The sequence below is a fragment of the Zophobas morio genome, unplaced genomic scaffold (assembly GCF_036711695.1).
Source record: "Zophobas morio isolate AGI-343-1 ecotype UQ-CSIRO unplaced genomic scaffold, CSIRO_AGI_Zmor_V1 ptg000030l, whole genome shotgun sequence".
NCBI classification, from domain to species: domain Eukaryota; kingdom Metazoa; phylum Arthropoda; class Insecta; order Coleoptera; family Tenebrionidae; genus Zophobas; species Zophobas morio.
In genome coordinates, this window is record NW_026972135.1 from 9,508,530 (window position 1) to 9,523,237 (window position 14,708).

Below are 14,708 nucleotides of genomic sequence, written 5' to 3' on the forward strand. Positions count from 1 at the left end.
GTTGGCTTAATTCGTGTTGCTTGTTTAATTTGTATTATTGTTATATAAATAAAAAAAACACCATTTATGTCACATTTTTTATTCGTATCTTTTCAATCTCTAAAAAGTACTCACACTTTCAAAGAAACTGTTTTAAATCATTATGTGCAACATCAATATTATTCTTAAATAAGTCTCCCTTTTCATTATCGTCCCCATATGATTGACGCCATAGCAGATAAAGTAGCCGCGTGCCATTCAGTTAGTACAGGGTAGTATTAATATTATTAATTAAAATATTTGTAATCATGTTTTCAGTAACGATTAAAAAAGAATTTATTTTTATTTCCTAAAACTGCCTAAAAGGAAATTTTATTGCCTATTTTTATAAAAATTCGGTCCTAAAATGTATTTCTCCTCTGAGGTTTTTTAAGGCCTAAAACCTGCCCTTTAATGATTGGCTCCACCTCTTCTTCTTGGATAAGAGCTGCTTGATTTTTTCGTTTTCTTATTTTGTATATTATGTATACTATGCCAACCGTTACCAAAATTGCAAGAATTAAAACACCTAGTGAAATGTTACTGGTATTGACGCTATAGCTGTCCTCGGAAGCTGTAAATGTTATAGGAAAATACAAATAAAATATAAGAATTAAATAATAAATAAAAAAGTAAACTTTCTAAATTACCTGTTTGAAAAAATAACAGGGAGCTATCATTATAGGCTTGATTCGTGAAGGCTCTCACCATTAACCAATATCTAGTTTTAGGTTTTAAAGGTGTATTATAACAATGTACTCTACAGCAACTGCTGTTAGCCCCAATTATAAAATTGCAGATGTGTTGGTCATCTAAAATTACATTATCTAGAATTTAGCTTTACTATCACTTGTTGAATAGATACATACCTGAAAACGGATTCCAAAAATTCGGTGTAAGCTGTAAAGAATTTTTCGGTATGGAAGGCCAAGTTTTAAAAGTTCCCTCCCAAGATCCATTTGTACTTTGTATGTCAAAGTGCTCTTCCAATAAAATTAAAGCGTAAGCAATAACTTCGTTTGTTGAGTTTATAAGGTCATCTTTAGATAACACAAAATAAGCTTTTGTTGAATCATTTGAGGTCGGAGGTGATATGTTTGAAAACGTTATTGTGTCTAAAACTAATATATTTATAATTTTTTAGCGCGATTATAAAGCAACATACCGCCAAGCAATGGATATGATACAGATTTTTGAACCGTTGGCGATGTAAAATTATTAAACTGGCTTGCTTCTAGCAAAATTGTTGTATATACTGGAGTTGTTTCGGTTGCAATATTGTCTAAAACAAAAATTACACAAATGCTTTTGGTGTTACACAAGCACTGGAATTTTTACTTCCCGAGCGTAAGCTAAGGAAGTATTGTAATCGAGTCAATCGGGCTATCTGCTACTTTTATGTGTTCTCGACGTTTCATGACCTCTAGAATACGAAAACATAGGTCTCTCGCGTCTGTCTATCTGTCCGCTGTCTCCCGTCTGTCGCCTGCCGTCTGCTTCCATCTGTGTCTATTTTTATTAGACAGATAATCTTCTAAACTATCAGACCGATTGTTGTCAAACTTTGTATGTATATTAGAAATATCGTGTAGATGCTAAAACGCTAACCAAAATTTATCTGATCATCCCACCAACAATCATATGACATCATCTCCAACTTTTAGATATGTAAATTTTATTTAAATTTTATAAAATTACATACTTCTCCACTTGTAATTTATAAATCGGTGTCGAATTTTTACCATAGTCATCCAGATTTTTGTAAAAAAATCAAAATTGTATGACAACATATTCTCATTTATATACCTACGACCCTTTTCATTTATTAAAAAGTTGTTCTCAATATTAAGTACTAATTACAGCGTCAAGAAATGACTTGAATTGTCTTACGTTGTAATAGTCGTTAATCAGTTGGTTTACTTAAAGTTCTATAGGTGAAGGTAACAAGATGATGAGGAGTTTCAGTGTAAAAAATGTTACTGAAATGTTTGTCACGTTTAAAAAAAAACTTACCTGTGTGGAAGGAGAGTAGAGAGCTGTCATTATATGCTTTATTCGTTAGAGCTCTAACAATTAACCAATATTTAGTGTTAGGTTTTAAAGGTTTATTATAACAATATTCTTTACAACAACTGTTGACAGCCCCAATTATGAAATTGCAGGTCTGTATTTCATCTAAAATCACAGCTAAACTTTAGTTGTACAGTCATCTGATGAATACATACCTGTGAATGGATTCCAAAGATCGGGTGTAAGCTGTAAAGAATTTTTCGGTATGGAAGGCCAAGTTCTAAAAGTTCCATCCCAATATCTATTTGTACCTTGTATATCAACGGGCACTTCCAATAAAATTAAAGCGTAAGCAATGACTTCTTCTGTTGAGTTTATAAATCCATTTTTAGTGAACACAAAATAAACTTTCGTTGAGTCATTTGATGTTGGAGGCGATATGTTTGAAAACGTTATTGTGTCTAAAATTAACATTTTTATTTTTATTTCTTTAGTACGATTGTAAAGGAACACACCGCGAAAGGATGGATACGATGTTGATATTCCACGCCTTGTTAAACCGTCATATTTTCTTGCTTCTGGAACTACGTCATCTAAAACAAAAATTACCGAAATTGTTTTGATTTACAAGTAACAAAATTAAGCAAAATAGCAGCATCTGCTGACACTTGTAAACAGTGGATTAAAATAAATGCAAATATCATTTGTCTATTTTATTTTTAAAGAGAGTAAATAGTGAAAGAGAAAGGAGTGAGAATTTTGAACGCACGTTGTGTGTAAAGTCAAAAATTTTGGCCACACCAAGAACAAAGAATTTTGAACCTTATGTCGCTACTGTAGGTATACGTTAGAATGAAATGATTTACAGCCTTGGTGGCTCGATGTGGAAAACTACAACCAGAAGCTCAAACTGAAGGCGAAAACTGGACAACTCTGACATGGACATCAGTCATTTATTAATCAAGATAATTCTTTACTAGAAAATCAATCATATCTTCGGGTTCCAAGAAGTGAAGCCCAAAATATATACATCAATAAACAAGGAACTAATCAGTAATAATGTATTTGCAACAATTTATATACCCTAATTTTCATTGGTAGCCGAACTGGTCAATAGTCTCCACGCCCAAAATTAAAAACACAAAAACCCTGTGAATAAATGCCAAGACAGTTAATACTTTCGTTTATGTCGAAAACATTACAGCAACAAAACGTTTACCTGCTTCTTCTGAGTAATCTGTTAGTGTTAAGTGTAATCTCCAGAATCCATTTTCCAATGGGGGATTTTGGATTCGATTAAACTTCACCTGGTTGGAAATTATAGGATTTATTTTTAGTTTATATCTTTCCCATCTTTCATTATTATGGCTGTTTGATGAAACAATTAAACAATTATCATAATTATATGTTATAACCAGAACGCAGGTGTTGCACAAGGAGACAGAGATAATTAAATAAACCTCTTTGGAACCTGGAATTTTCAATATATTGTGTGTCTTAGTAGTTCTAGTGGCTTCTCTAAAATCATCTAAAAATAAAAATCCATTATTTTTAATTAAGAACAAATTAATCAAGTGTAGAGAAAACATCAATTTTGTGGGTCAACAATTTTATTAAGAAATTTTGTTGGATAATATATAGTTGGTATATAGTAATAGTATTGCTTATTTCATTAATTTAATATTTTTCAAAAAAAAAACATATACTCAAACCGACCTGATGATCTTTACGATATTTTGCAATCCAGAAAATGCAATTATTTGCCAACATTAAACTAAAATATTTTGAAAAATTACATATGTATTTATAAATGCAATATATGCATTTTTTTAACTTTTGTTGCAGAGAAAATGCGAATAAAAAGTGAAAGATTTTTTTTATATTTTTGTTTTTGTCATACATGCACACAGTTAATTCAAAAATGAAAATTATATTATTCATGCCAATAGTATATTATTACGAACTAAACTCATACGCCGCCCCGGTACAACGCCTATGAGTTTTCTAGTATCTACGGCGTTAACCGGTGACTCATTATCAGTGACGGAGGCGTTCGACTAAAGAAAAGTCTGAGAAAGTCTCAATTCCAGAACAACCTCGAAAGCGCCTATCGCGATCTGTCCAGAAGAAACGTTTGGTTTGAATAGGGACCATCGTCGGCAATAGGCTCTACTCCAGCCGAGTCGATTAATGAGTATATAAATTAAGTTGAGTCAGAATTATTCACTGTTACATTTTCGCTATGTAGTTAGTCGTGTAAATTTGTTTTACTAAAAAATAAGTAAATTATTGAGCTTTACCCACGCCGATTTTAATACCCGTAAATCATAACCACATGTACCATCTACTGCATTATTAAATGCGAGTATATACTTACATTCGTAGATTTTAAAGTTTGCTGGTGTCGAAGGTTCTATCATTAATTCTTTTGGAACCAGAAGGAGTTTGTGCATTAATGTGTCATAACTTTTATAATAGAACAACTTATTATCCTTTACGAAAATAGTAATTGTGGTCCAGATTTCTGCTTCGTTTATTTCACAGTGAAAAGGAGTGCTGTTTTCTCCTGCGATTGCGAAAAATTTTATCTCATTTGTTCCCTTTACCGAAAAACTGTAAGAAGTCAGTTTATTATCAAACTTCACCACGAATTCATTCTGCTCCTTTGGTCTGAAGTCTGAAAAGAATAAACAAATTCAATTTTAAGACAGTCTGTTAGAAACATGTTTGTCTCTTGATTTATTAGACACCTAACCGGGGCACCGGAGAAACTACTGAACAAATTTTTATGAAATCGTAAGTCTACTTTAAAAGATAGAAAATAAAGCGCTTAGTAAACTTTGCTTATTCGTCTCCACCAAAAATTATATCTTATAGTTATCCGTCTCTGTGTTTGTTTATCGTCTGTTGAGTATTTATTTTATTAAGCAAATAATACTGGAAAGTACTACTTAGAATAGGTAGGTACTGTGAAATTCAATGTACACCGTAGAATTCCGTAACCGATAAATAGGATTTGTTTACCACTACTAATGATCTGATAACGTCATCTCAAAATTTTGATAATATATAGTAGCTATTGGAAAAAAATCAGAGAAAACTGTACGATAAAATTATAGCGCAGATTGCTCTCACATTTTACACAAGCTTATCGTGAACAAGATAACTCGCTAATCAGAATTTATTTTTTTGTCCTTTCTAAAAACTTTGTGAACAAAAATCAACAAACCTAAAAATTATTCACACTTGAATTAGGAAACTTGAAAAAAATATAAATATTTGACAAGGTTGAAGTAAATAGACAAGAATTTTATTACGGTGCGTAAATTTAAAAATTTAGATAGAACATCCCTCGCCCCTGAAGTGCAATAAAACAAACCCAGTTTTTTAGAAAAATTATAAAATTTTATTTTTCAAAAATTTTTTTGAAACTCCCGTTAACTATAAATAAAGGCATATGAGAAGCCGTTAAACTGCAGGTAAAGAACCACATATATTGTTAAAATACTTTTAAATTTGGCAACAATTACTCTAGTAGTTTCCCAAACTATTTGGCTACTGAAGTCAGTCACTAACAGATCACAAACGATAAAGGGTGAAAACGGGAGACCTATTTGTTGATAGTCTAGAAGCTTTAAACGTAGAGAAGACATGCAGTTAACCATTAGGGCTGCTATTCCGCATACGCAAACGGACCCGTATTGGTCGAACGTAAGTACCGCAAGAAACTTGCGTCGCGTCGGTTACAGACCCGCTTCGGGATGCGTCATCCGGGCCCGTTTGCGTATGCGGAATAGATTTAAATCAGCCATTAGTGTTAGCGTACCTACGCTCAGAATGACACATTTTATGCCCTTTCTAGTTCAAAAATACATACCTTTAAAATCTGCTTCAAAATGGGGTCTAGTTAATAAGCTGCTTGATTCTTTTATCACCCAGTCATCATTTTCCCAAAAATTGCTACTTAATAAATTTTTCCGTTGAGGTATGTCAGATTCTTTATATATTGTTAACTGACAACCGTTTTTCTTTGGAGGTGGTAGTCCTACATTTTCTTGTTGAAATAGGACGGTACATAAAAATAAAAGTTTGTAAATATTCAGAACAGTTAATCTCATATTGTTGCACTTTTATTTTGCTGGGCACTAAATTATACTTGTTTCACAAATTCAATAACCAATTCGACGAAGAAAATGCTAAGATTTGTGATAAGATTATTTTTGTTGATTCTTTGAATTAAACAGTTGCATAATCCATTGAGATTTATTAATTTGTGTACAGAAATTTGTTAAGAGGGCTGATTCCACCATTGTGTTGGGGGTTACTAAAATGAACTGTCTCAGTTGAGATGCCTCTAGCCCCTAGCCTCGGCTAGCTCACCCACCTTCATTCATCTATCTGGTCCTCCAAAATGTGGTTCGACTTCAACAAATTATAGTAGTCCCAGACATACATGAACATTTAACAAATATATTTTTTTTAATAAATATTTATAGTTTGGGTCCTATTCCATTCAAGAATTTTTGGAAATCGTTAAAACTTATTCTGCCGTTGTTTCGTGTTAAACAAGATTTCACAGCAAAGCAGTAACCTGGTTTTCTTTACTTTCTTAACTACTACAATGAATGAAGAGAACGAAAGGCCTTAAGAACCAAAAAGGGGTGCACTGATAAGCAACATGCAAAAACATGCTAATTTTACAGCTTCAAAAACTAATATAGAAAATAATTCAACTTTAAATTTCACCTAAAAAACCAAAATTATAATCCAAAAAAGGGCCAGTCATGTATTAGTTTGTTAACGTCTTTGGCAACGGTGAATTTTTCCAATTCAAACTCAACTCAAAAATAAAAGTGTAAACTTGTTTTCTCTGTGGAACACAAAACATTCATGATTGAGTCCTACTTCCGAAATAGAGGTACCATTGAAGGCGAATGGAGTTATAATAGTGTTGCTGTTTTACAAGAATTCCAACAAAAATGTTATTGTTGCTGATATTTACAACATTGTTAGAAACACTGTGCGCGAAACAGGTGGTGTACACCACAAAAAAGGTGCTGGACGACCAACATTGTGTACCAGTGAAGTCATAGATGATGTTGAAGAATTCATGGAAAATAATCCATCAACTTCATCGAGGCATCTGTCGCAAGAAGTTGGACTTTCCGTGGGTACATCCCATAGAATTGTGAAAAAAAGCTCCATCTTTTTCGGCACACACTTCATGCCGATTGAACTTTTGCCGGCTGATATTAATAGACGTATTCCCTACTGGTGATGGTTTCTTGACCATCTCAATGTTGATAACATGATGGATTTAACCATATATCTAATAGTACTATATTGCTAACTGGCCTCAAAAGAGTCCGAAAACATAACTGCAGAGCAATATATCGGACCTCTCTGTCTCTCTGGGGTACTAAACAGTACTGCGCATACTCTCGTACTTGCTTGATTTGTAGTCGATAGCGTGATTGGGTGCGTTTTGACATTTCGTACTTTCGTTTCTATTTTGTGTACATGCGCACATACCCTCGGTACTCTTATAGACAGAAAACAACATATTCTGTTTTTCTCTGTCCGTGAACACCGTTTCTATGTTACTTCTGAAGAGTTAGCAATATGGTAGTATTAGATATATGGATTTAACATTCTTTTCTGATGAAACTTGGTTTCATCTCTCCGGTACTAAGTTTGTGTCAATTTGAATCACAATTGAGTGAGATTTTGTTTTGTAGGTTATGTAAACTCTCAAAATATGAGATGTTGGAGTGCTAAAAATCCACAAACGTATCATTGGACCTAAATTTTTTGAGGAAACTGTAACAGTACAAAGATGTCGAAACAATATCCTAACTGCTTTTGTACAAGAGTTACAGGATGATGAACTCCAAGTCGGATTGTTTCGACATGACTGTGCCACGGCACATACAACAATAGATAATTTGAATTTTTTACATGAATTCTTTGCTGATAGAGTGACAAGTTTACATTCATTTCTTAAGTACCCCCCAAAGTCACCAGATTTAACCCCTCTGGATTACTTTTTGTTCGGTCATCTAAAAAACACTGTTTTTAAAACTCCCATTGACACCATAGAAGAACTGAAAGACAGAATTACCGAAGAGTGTGCTCGCATTACTCCTGTTACACTACAAAATGTATTTGACAACATGAAAAGAAGTGTCAATTTATATATACGGGAGAATGAATACCATTTCCAACAGTTTCTTTAAGAGGAGGTTTTACCCACACGGAGAGTAGCCCGCGCAATGGGCTGTGTGTGTCAAAGGATGTGGCATTTTGCCACCGTTCGAATTTTTTAAATCTGATAAATAACTGTTGCAATAAAAATTAGCAAAATCACATAAAATTGGCTTAAAAGAAGCGTTTGTAACTCGGCAATTAAATGACACCTTCGAAAAATTCAAACGGGGACAGCAAGATCAATTATTCGTAACTGTGTAGATAAAATTGTGACGTAGTAATTTACAAAATGTTGCTATAAAACGAAAAAACAGAACCCATGTTTTCGGACAAAATGCAAGCCGATTTCTTGTCACCCTCACGCGGGTCAGGTGAGGAAAGACGCTAAGCGGGGGCTCACATCTACTCCCACTCTAAAACGCAAAGTACATACACGACGAGATCGTATTTTGAAATACTTTTGTCATATTATAATCGGTGGAGTGTTACAAGTCAACGACTGCACCCGAACTAAGTTGAATCTTTCTGTGTACGCTGTGACTAAGATTCACTTGTCCCCTCAAAAATGTTTACGTCCCTCAGAATTCACTGATTTCACAGTTCGAGAAACGAATGAATGGCTTGAGTAAAACCTGCTCTTAACTCTGTTTTTGTCTTCGTAAACTCGTTCTTATATTTTAGATTTATGCAAGTATGCAACTAACATTACACATGTGTTTATTTAATTGCATAATCTGAAAAGTATCAGAAATCGAGAAGACACGTTCGAAGTGCTACAACATTCTTTGATCTAAGTAATTAATGAACACACGGTACTTACGTATTTATATTTTTAATTTTTTTTTTTTTCAGAAGCAACAAACATTTATATACAAATGCATCAAGGATTATGTCGAAATTTATGATAAATATCAACAAATCGTAGTACATGATGTAAAGAAAAAGAATAAAAAAATTTAACAGTGGATATTGAATTTATTTATTACAACAGTGTAAAGCTCAGAAGAATTTCAGGTTTCTATAGTAAATGTTATTTAAATATCACAAAATAACGTACTGCAATACGTGTTGTTTAAAAATCCGCCTTGAATTTTTCTATAACATTTTACAATTTACATGGAAACTACAAAACCGAATGCTCTGAAATCTTGCACAATTGCAGGTTTATAAATTTTATTAATCGAATCAAGAACCCATTCTCCTAAAATGTTGCTGAAGAATTCACAAAATTTTGTTATGAAATAATTCACTAAAACATACACACATCTCTTTATTTTAGCTTACAGGAGTTATAACAAAAAAAGATTCTCAGAATCAAATTTTATCCTTTGTATATTTTTTTCACTAGTAGAAACCATAAGAGAATACATTGAAAAAATAAACGTTCAATTTTTCGACGCAACATGATTTTGTTTTGATTTCTAATCAAACTTAATCTAAATCTTCAAAACAAAGAAAACCGTTTACACTTGTCTCTGAATTAATCATTTTATCTTTTGCCGTCTACAACTACCATGCGTATATTTAAGTAATATTAGTAGCACACATTTATTCATTTTTTAAGAAATAATCACATCAAATATTGCGTACATAACCTCAGTCTTCTTTTTGAACCCGTGGTCGCAAAAGTTGAATTTACTACCTCTAAATGAGTCGACATTTGCATGTTTCATGGCTGCTAGTGAAAAAAATAGTATATTAACCACGGTTTTACAACTGTGGTTAATATACAATTTTTTCAGCCACTTCTAGACCTCGCGCTTCAGAGGCCTCGACGCCGCGCGTCTCGGGTTCTAATTTGCGCTCGGTCTAGAATGCTTGGCTTTGCAACCTTGTCTAATAATATACTATTTTTTCTAACTAGATATTGCAATACATGTTGCAATAAATATTGTCTGTATTTTCCATATAAAATTTCAAGCTTCTTTCAAACTGTTTGACTTTTCAAAATTGAAGGGTTTTATTCGATTAAATGAATGGTTTTTGGAATTATTATTTATAATTTAATATTATTAGTGCGTCTTATAGGTATATAAGCTGGTACGTCAAAGAAGAAGATAAAAACATGCCATTCTACAGAAAGTCTTACTGGGGTCCCTGAGTTATTTGAACCTGTCAAAGAATTATTTGACTTACCAGATTCGTCTATTCCGATAGATTTTGAATCTATGGTCAAATTTATGGAAGAAGCCGTTGGACAATCTGACATACTTACTTAATGTACTTATAAATTTAAAAATCCGAATAACGAATTATGAAAATGAGTAGGAAAGCATTTATTATTGAAGTACGTATGCGACATATGTGTATTTTTCTATTATTACATATGCATTTTTGTTTTATAAAGTGAATGCTTCGTTAACTGTAGAGAGTCAACAAAAGTTGAATATACTCTTAATTTATTATTTAATTCAGACGACGGACTCAGAGAGCCACACAGTTTTGTTACGCGCTTTCGCTCTAAGATGGGCAAATCCACCCTGGGAATCGGAAGCACTCGGCATGTGTCCAGTGTAACTCGTTCAGCGTAAGCAAGCCGATAAGGCCTATACGTTAGCGGTTCGTCCGTGGTTAATTTAATGGACATCTCAGTTAAATTTGTTTTTCCCAGTTCGTTCAGATTTTGGGCAAAGCAATCACGATATTTGTTAAGTAATTGTAACAGACTTTCTGTTACATTACTCCGCGTCCCTGAATCCACACTGACATCCTGCAATGTAAATGGAGAGCGAGAAATCTGAGTTGCCAAAATGAAATTACTTACAGGATCGTTGTCTTTTACCGGTTCCTCGTAGCATTTTTGTCCACGAACGATTATTTGTCCCTTTCGGTAATGCAGTTCTTCCGTGCTTAAATTCACGATAGGTAGGATACCTTGGAGACCGCCAAAAACACACCTGGGGTTGACGTGGTTATGTCGCTCGTACTGCCTCGACGTCAGATGGTACCGGTGTATGTTTCCACCTCGACATGTCCAACATGCTTCGAAATCCCTTGTTTTATTTTAAAATGTTAGCTCCTGGTCTTTTTTTAAGGAATTTGAAAACATACTGTATTTTCTAAAACTCTGAGAGAATGTTCAAAATCTTTTGTATTTATTGTTTGAAAAAATTTAAATATTTTTTTTTGAAAACGAAAAATTCTTGAGATCTCTTGTGTTTCATTTTTGAAAGAAGTCTCAGAGATTCCTACAAAACCGAATCACTTGAAATCTTGGAGATGTTTTAAAGTTATCATAAGCATGGTAAATTTTTTATCAAAATGTATTTGCTCATCCCCCCTAAAAAATGATGACGTCACTTCAAAATATTGCTGAATATACCCTACCTTAAATGTGCAAAATATGATGAGTCTATGCTTGTGATTTATTTTTAATATATAATTAATATTTTTGAATTTGATTATACAGGGTGTTCAGAAAAATTAATGACTGAGTTGTTAAAAAATAAATATCCAATCAAATTTTGGAGTTTAACTCGTTACTATGGAAATATGTAATTTAACACCTTTTAAATTTAACAAGGTTTAACAACATTTTATGACAAAGCGCCTCACTTTCAAAAACAATGGCCGTTAGTTCTTCAAATTCAGCGGGAGTATCTTCAGTGATTAATGGTCGTACTTCCAGCTTATCTGAAAAAACTGTTTTTGTTATTTACGTACAGTTATCAAAAACAACAGGAGTACGTAAAAATTAAAATGATTACTTCATTAGAATTATATTAACTTACCTGGCGTAAATTCAAACCACACTGAATGGCAGAAATTTTCACAAAACTGCATTAAAAATGAAGTGAGTTACGGATCCATGAGAAAGATTCGGTGATTGTGAACTAAATGGCCAAATTGAATTCGAAAGCTTCGCTGTGAGTGTGAAGTGCAATAAACATAAATACAGAAAAAATGGATCGCACCCCCCAAACATCTGGTGGATAGTAAATGCAGAAGTTTAGCGTTATTTTTTCATTAGATGAAATAAATTTAATAAAATTTAAAATTGAACACTCTCTAATTTTTTTGGTACCCATCATCGCTTTATAAACGTCTTTATAAAATCAAAATTCGATGAATGAACTCTTTAAAACCTTGTCCCGTTTCAGGGACAATGGACAAAGAATTTTTATAACTTTGTTTGTGTGGTTGGGTCTTCCCTACATCAACCCCAGATGTTCTATTTATAATTTTCCAAGCAGGTACTTACAAAATAACACTTCAAAAGTGAACAAACTTACAGAAATAATTATTAGAAATTTTTACAATGAAAAAACTTGTCTTTGGTGTATTTCTAATAAGGCCGTTGTATTTTTCGCTCTGAATATAATTATTAATTAAGCATTACGAACTCACTGACGAAGGCCACTTTTTAAGGAATACGACGACCCACATCTAATTGACCATATAATCTTTAACATTAAATTTCAAATAATACCATAGTGTTTTTTTTTTAATTTTGATAAGATGTTGTAAAACTATATGTGAATCGCCACATCTGATATGTTTCTGTTTCTGTCTTCATTCCAGACAGTGTATTTACGTGGGCAAAGGATGCCGTACGTGGGATTTTAGGGACGGAAACGTATACCTGCGTAAATACTGTAAATACAGTGGTGTCCAACGAAGACAAAAACAGAAACATACCCGATGTATTGGTATTATACATACACTCTATTACCGACATTAAAAAAAGTCTACACTATTTTGTCATATCTACTGGTTTATTATCAGTTTTCAGTTAGCTACATATTGAATATGAAATGAAGTGAATTTTTTGAGAAAATAATAATTTAAAGATCAACCACGAAAATACTCAATTATAATTATACATTATACATTACCAATTTATTTTAGAGCCCAAGATTACATTGGAAAAATCTAAACTTTTGAAAATTTAATGTTAAACATATATACCTATAACTGAGTGCGAAGGTCAATATACAAAACTCGAGGACCAATTATTGTTTCGTATTCAAATTATTATTTATTTTCCTTACGATCAAAGTGAAGAAATTATTTAATTAATTTTTATTTTAGAACGATATCGCTGACCTTGAAATAGATTCGTTTTTTAATTTCGATTTTTTTTGTGTTGCTTTTGTTGCCGGTCAACATATTTGGCATTAGAATTAATAAAATGCTTATTTCAAAATTCTGTATATGTAAATTGTTCCTTTTTGGCAGTGACACATAGGCAGAGGTTAGAAAATAATGTCTCATTACTAGTCTTAATTCGTGTTACCTGTCGGATGGAACATTTTTTAATTCTGATCATAAACTATATGCATTATGTCTCTTGTTCTGTTTTATAAAGAGCAGGTCGTTATAGACGTACAAAAATAAAATTATAAATAAATATAATTACATGGAAATATAATATGAAAAAAAAAAAATTAAGAGCAACTCACCATTGACGTCATCTCACTTATGCAAGATTTAAGACAGGGAAGAAATTTCTTTTTTTAAGACTCAGCAACTTTTGTTTATGAATATACCATTTAATTGCAACACAAACATAAATAATAAATATAATATAGAGTTATATAAAACTCGATATGTATGTTTTTAAATGTTTTTTGGTGTTGCCCTGTCAGAAACGTTAATTTTCGATTTGACATACCATTTTGTAAAATGAACTGAAAAGTACTTTATATAATAATTAACGAATTAAAATAAAACATTCCGAAGCATGTTTTTTGTTCATTAATCAGATATCTAATAATTACAGTTAACATTACTTATTGGATACATAACCGTAGTATTCCATTGAGATGTTACAAGGCTTACCTGCCAACTATATCGCTGCGACACAATAATGAGATATCTAATAAATGCAGTTAACAATAGGTGTTAGTTACATAACAGGAGTACCACAGTGTGATGTTTAAACACTCATATGCAAGCTATATCGCTGCGACATAATAGTGAGATATCTAGTAAATGTAGTTAACATTACGTGTTGGTTACATAGCATGAGTACTCCATTGTGATGTTATATACCTTACGTTGCAGGTATATCGTTAACACATAATCATGCGATGTACTCATTGTTCTTTTGTGAGTACATACCTGTCACCTTAATGTCACAACTGTGTTTACTGGGGAATACATAAATAGATAAACTTAGCCGCGTTAACATGGCTAAACTCCAATTATACTAAAATATATAACATTTATAATACATAACACAGATTATTTCCGATCGGTGTACGTATAAACCTAAAGAAAACGGTACAAGTCTTTGACAAATCCTGTACATTTATATTTAAAACATTTGTTATTATTATTTAACGGCGTAAAAATAATAATAATTAAATGAACTATGTTTTTGAACTGGATTTGAACATTACTTAATGATTTCTATATCTATATAAATTTTCTGCATATTGTTTTATTGTTTTTCTTATTATATACTATATATTATAACTCATACCTAAAAAATTGGTAACAAATTTAATCCTGATCTATATGCTCATTCT

General features: G+C 32.4%; 1 protein-coding gene across 2 annotated transcripts; it reads right to left on the reverse strand.

Annotated features, from left to right (window-relative positions):
* Positions 1–63: 63 nt before the first annotated feature.
* On the reverse strand, positions 64–5,028 carry LOC135137967 (uncharacterized). 2 transcript variants are annotated; one of them, XM_064067767.1, is made up of 9 exons: positions 4,406–5,028; positions 3,248–3,556; positions 2,544–2,621; positions 2,244–2,489; positions 2,032–2,193; positions 1,184–1,300; positions 888–1,139; positions 669–830; positions 64–592 (listed from the first exon to the last, which is right to left on the reverse strand). In XM_064067767.1, the coding sequence occupies exons 1-9, from the start codon at positions 4,479–4,481 to the stop codon at positions 381–383; spliced, it is 1,614 nt and encodes a 537-aa protein (XP_063923837.1). In that variant the 5' UTR covers positions 4,482–5,028; the 3' UTR covers positions 64–380. The 2 variants fall into 2 exon arrangements, with proteins under 2 accessions (XP_063923837.1, XP_063923838.1); XM_064067768.1 differs by having other exon boundaries at positions 888–1,133; positions 4,406–5,026.
* Between the last annotated feature and the right edge of the window lie 9,680 nt (positions 5,029–14,708).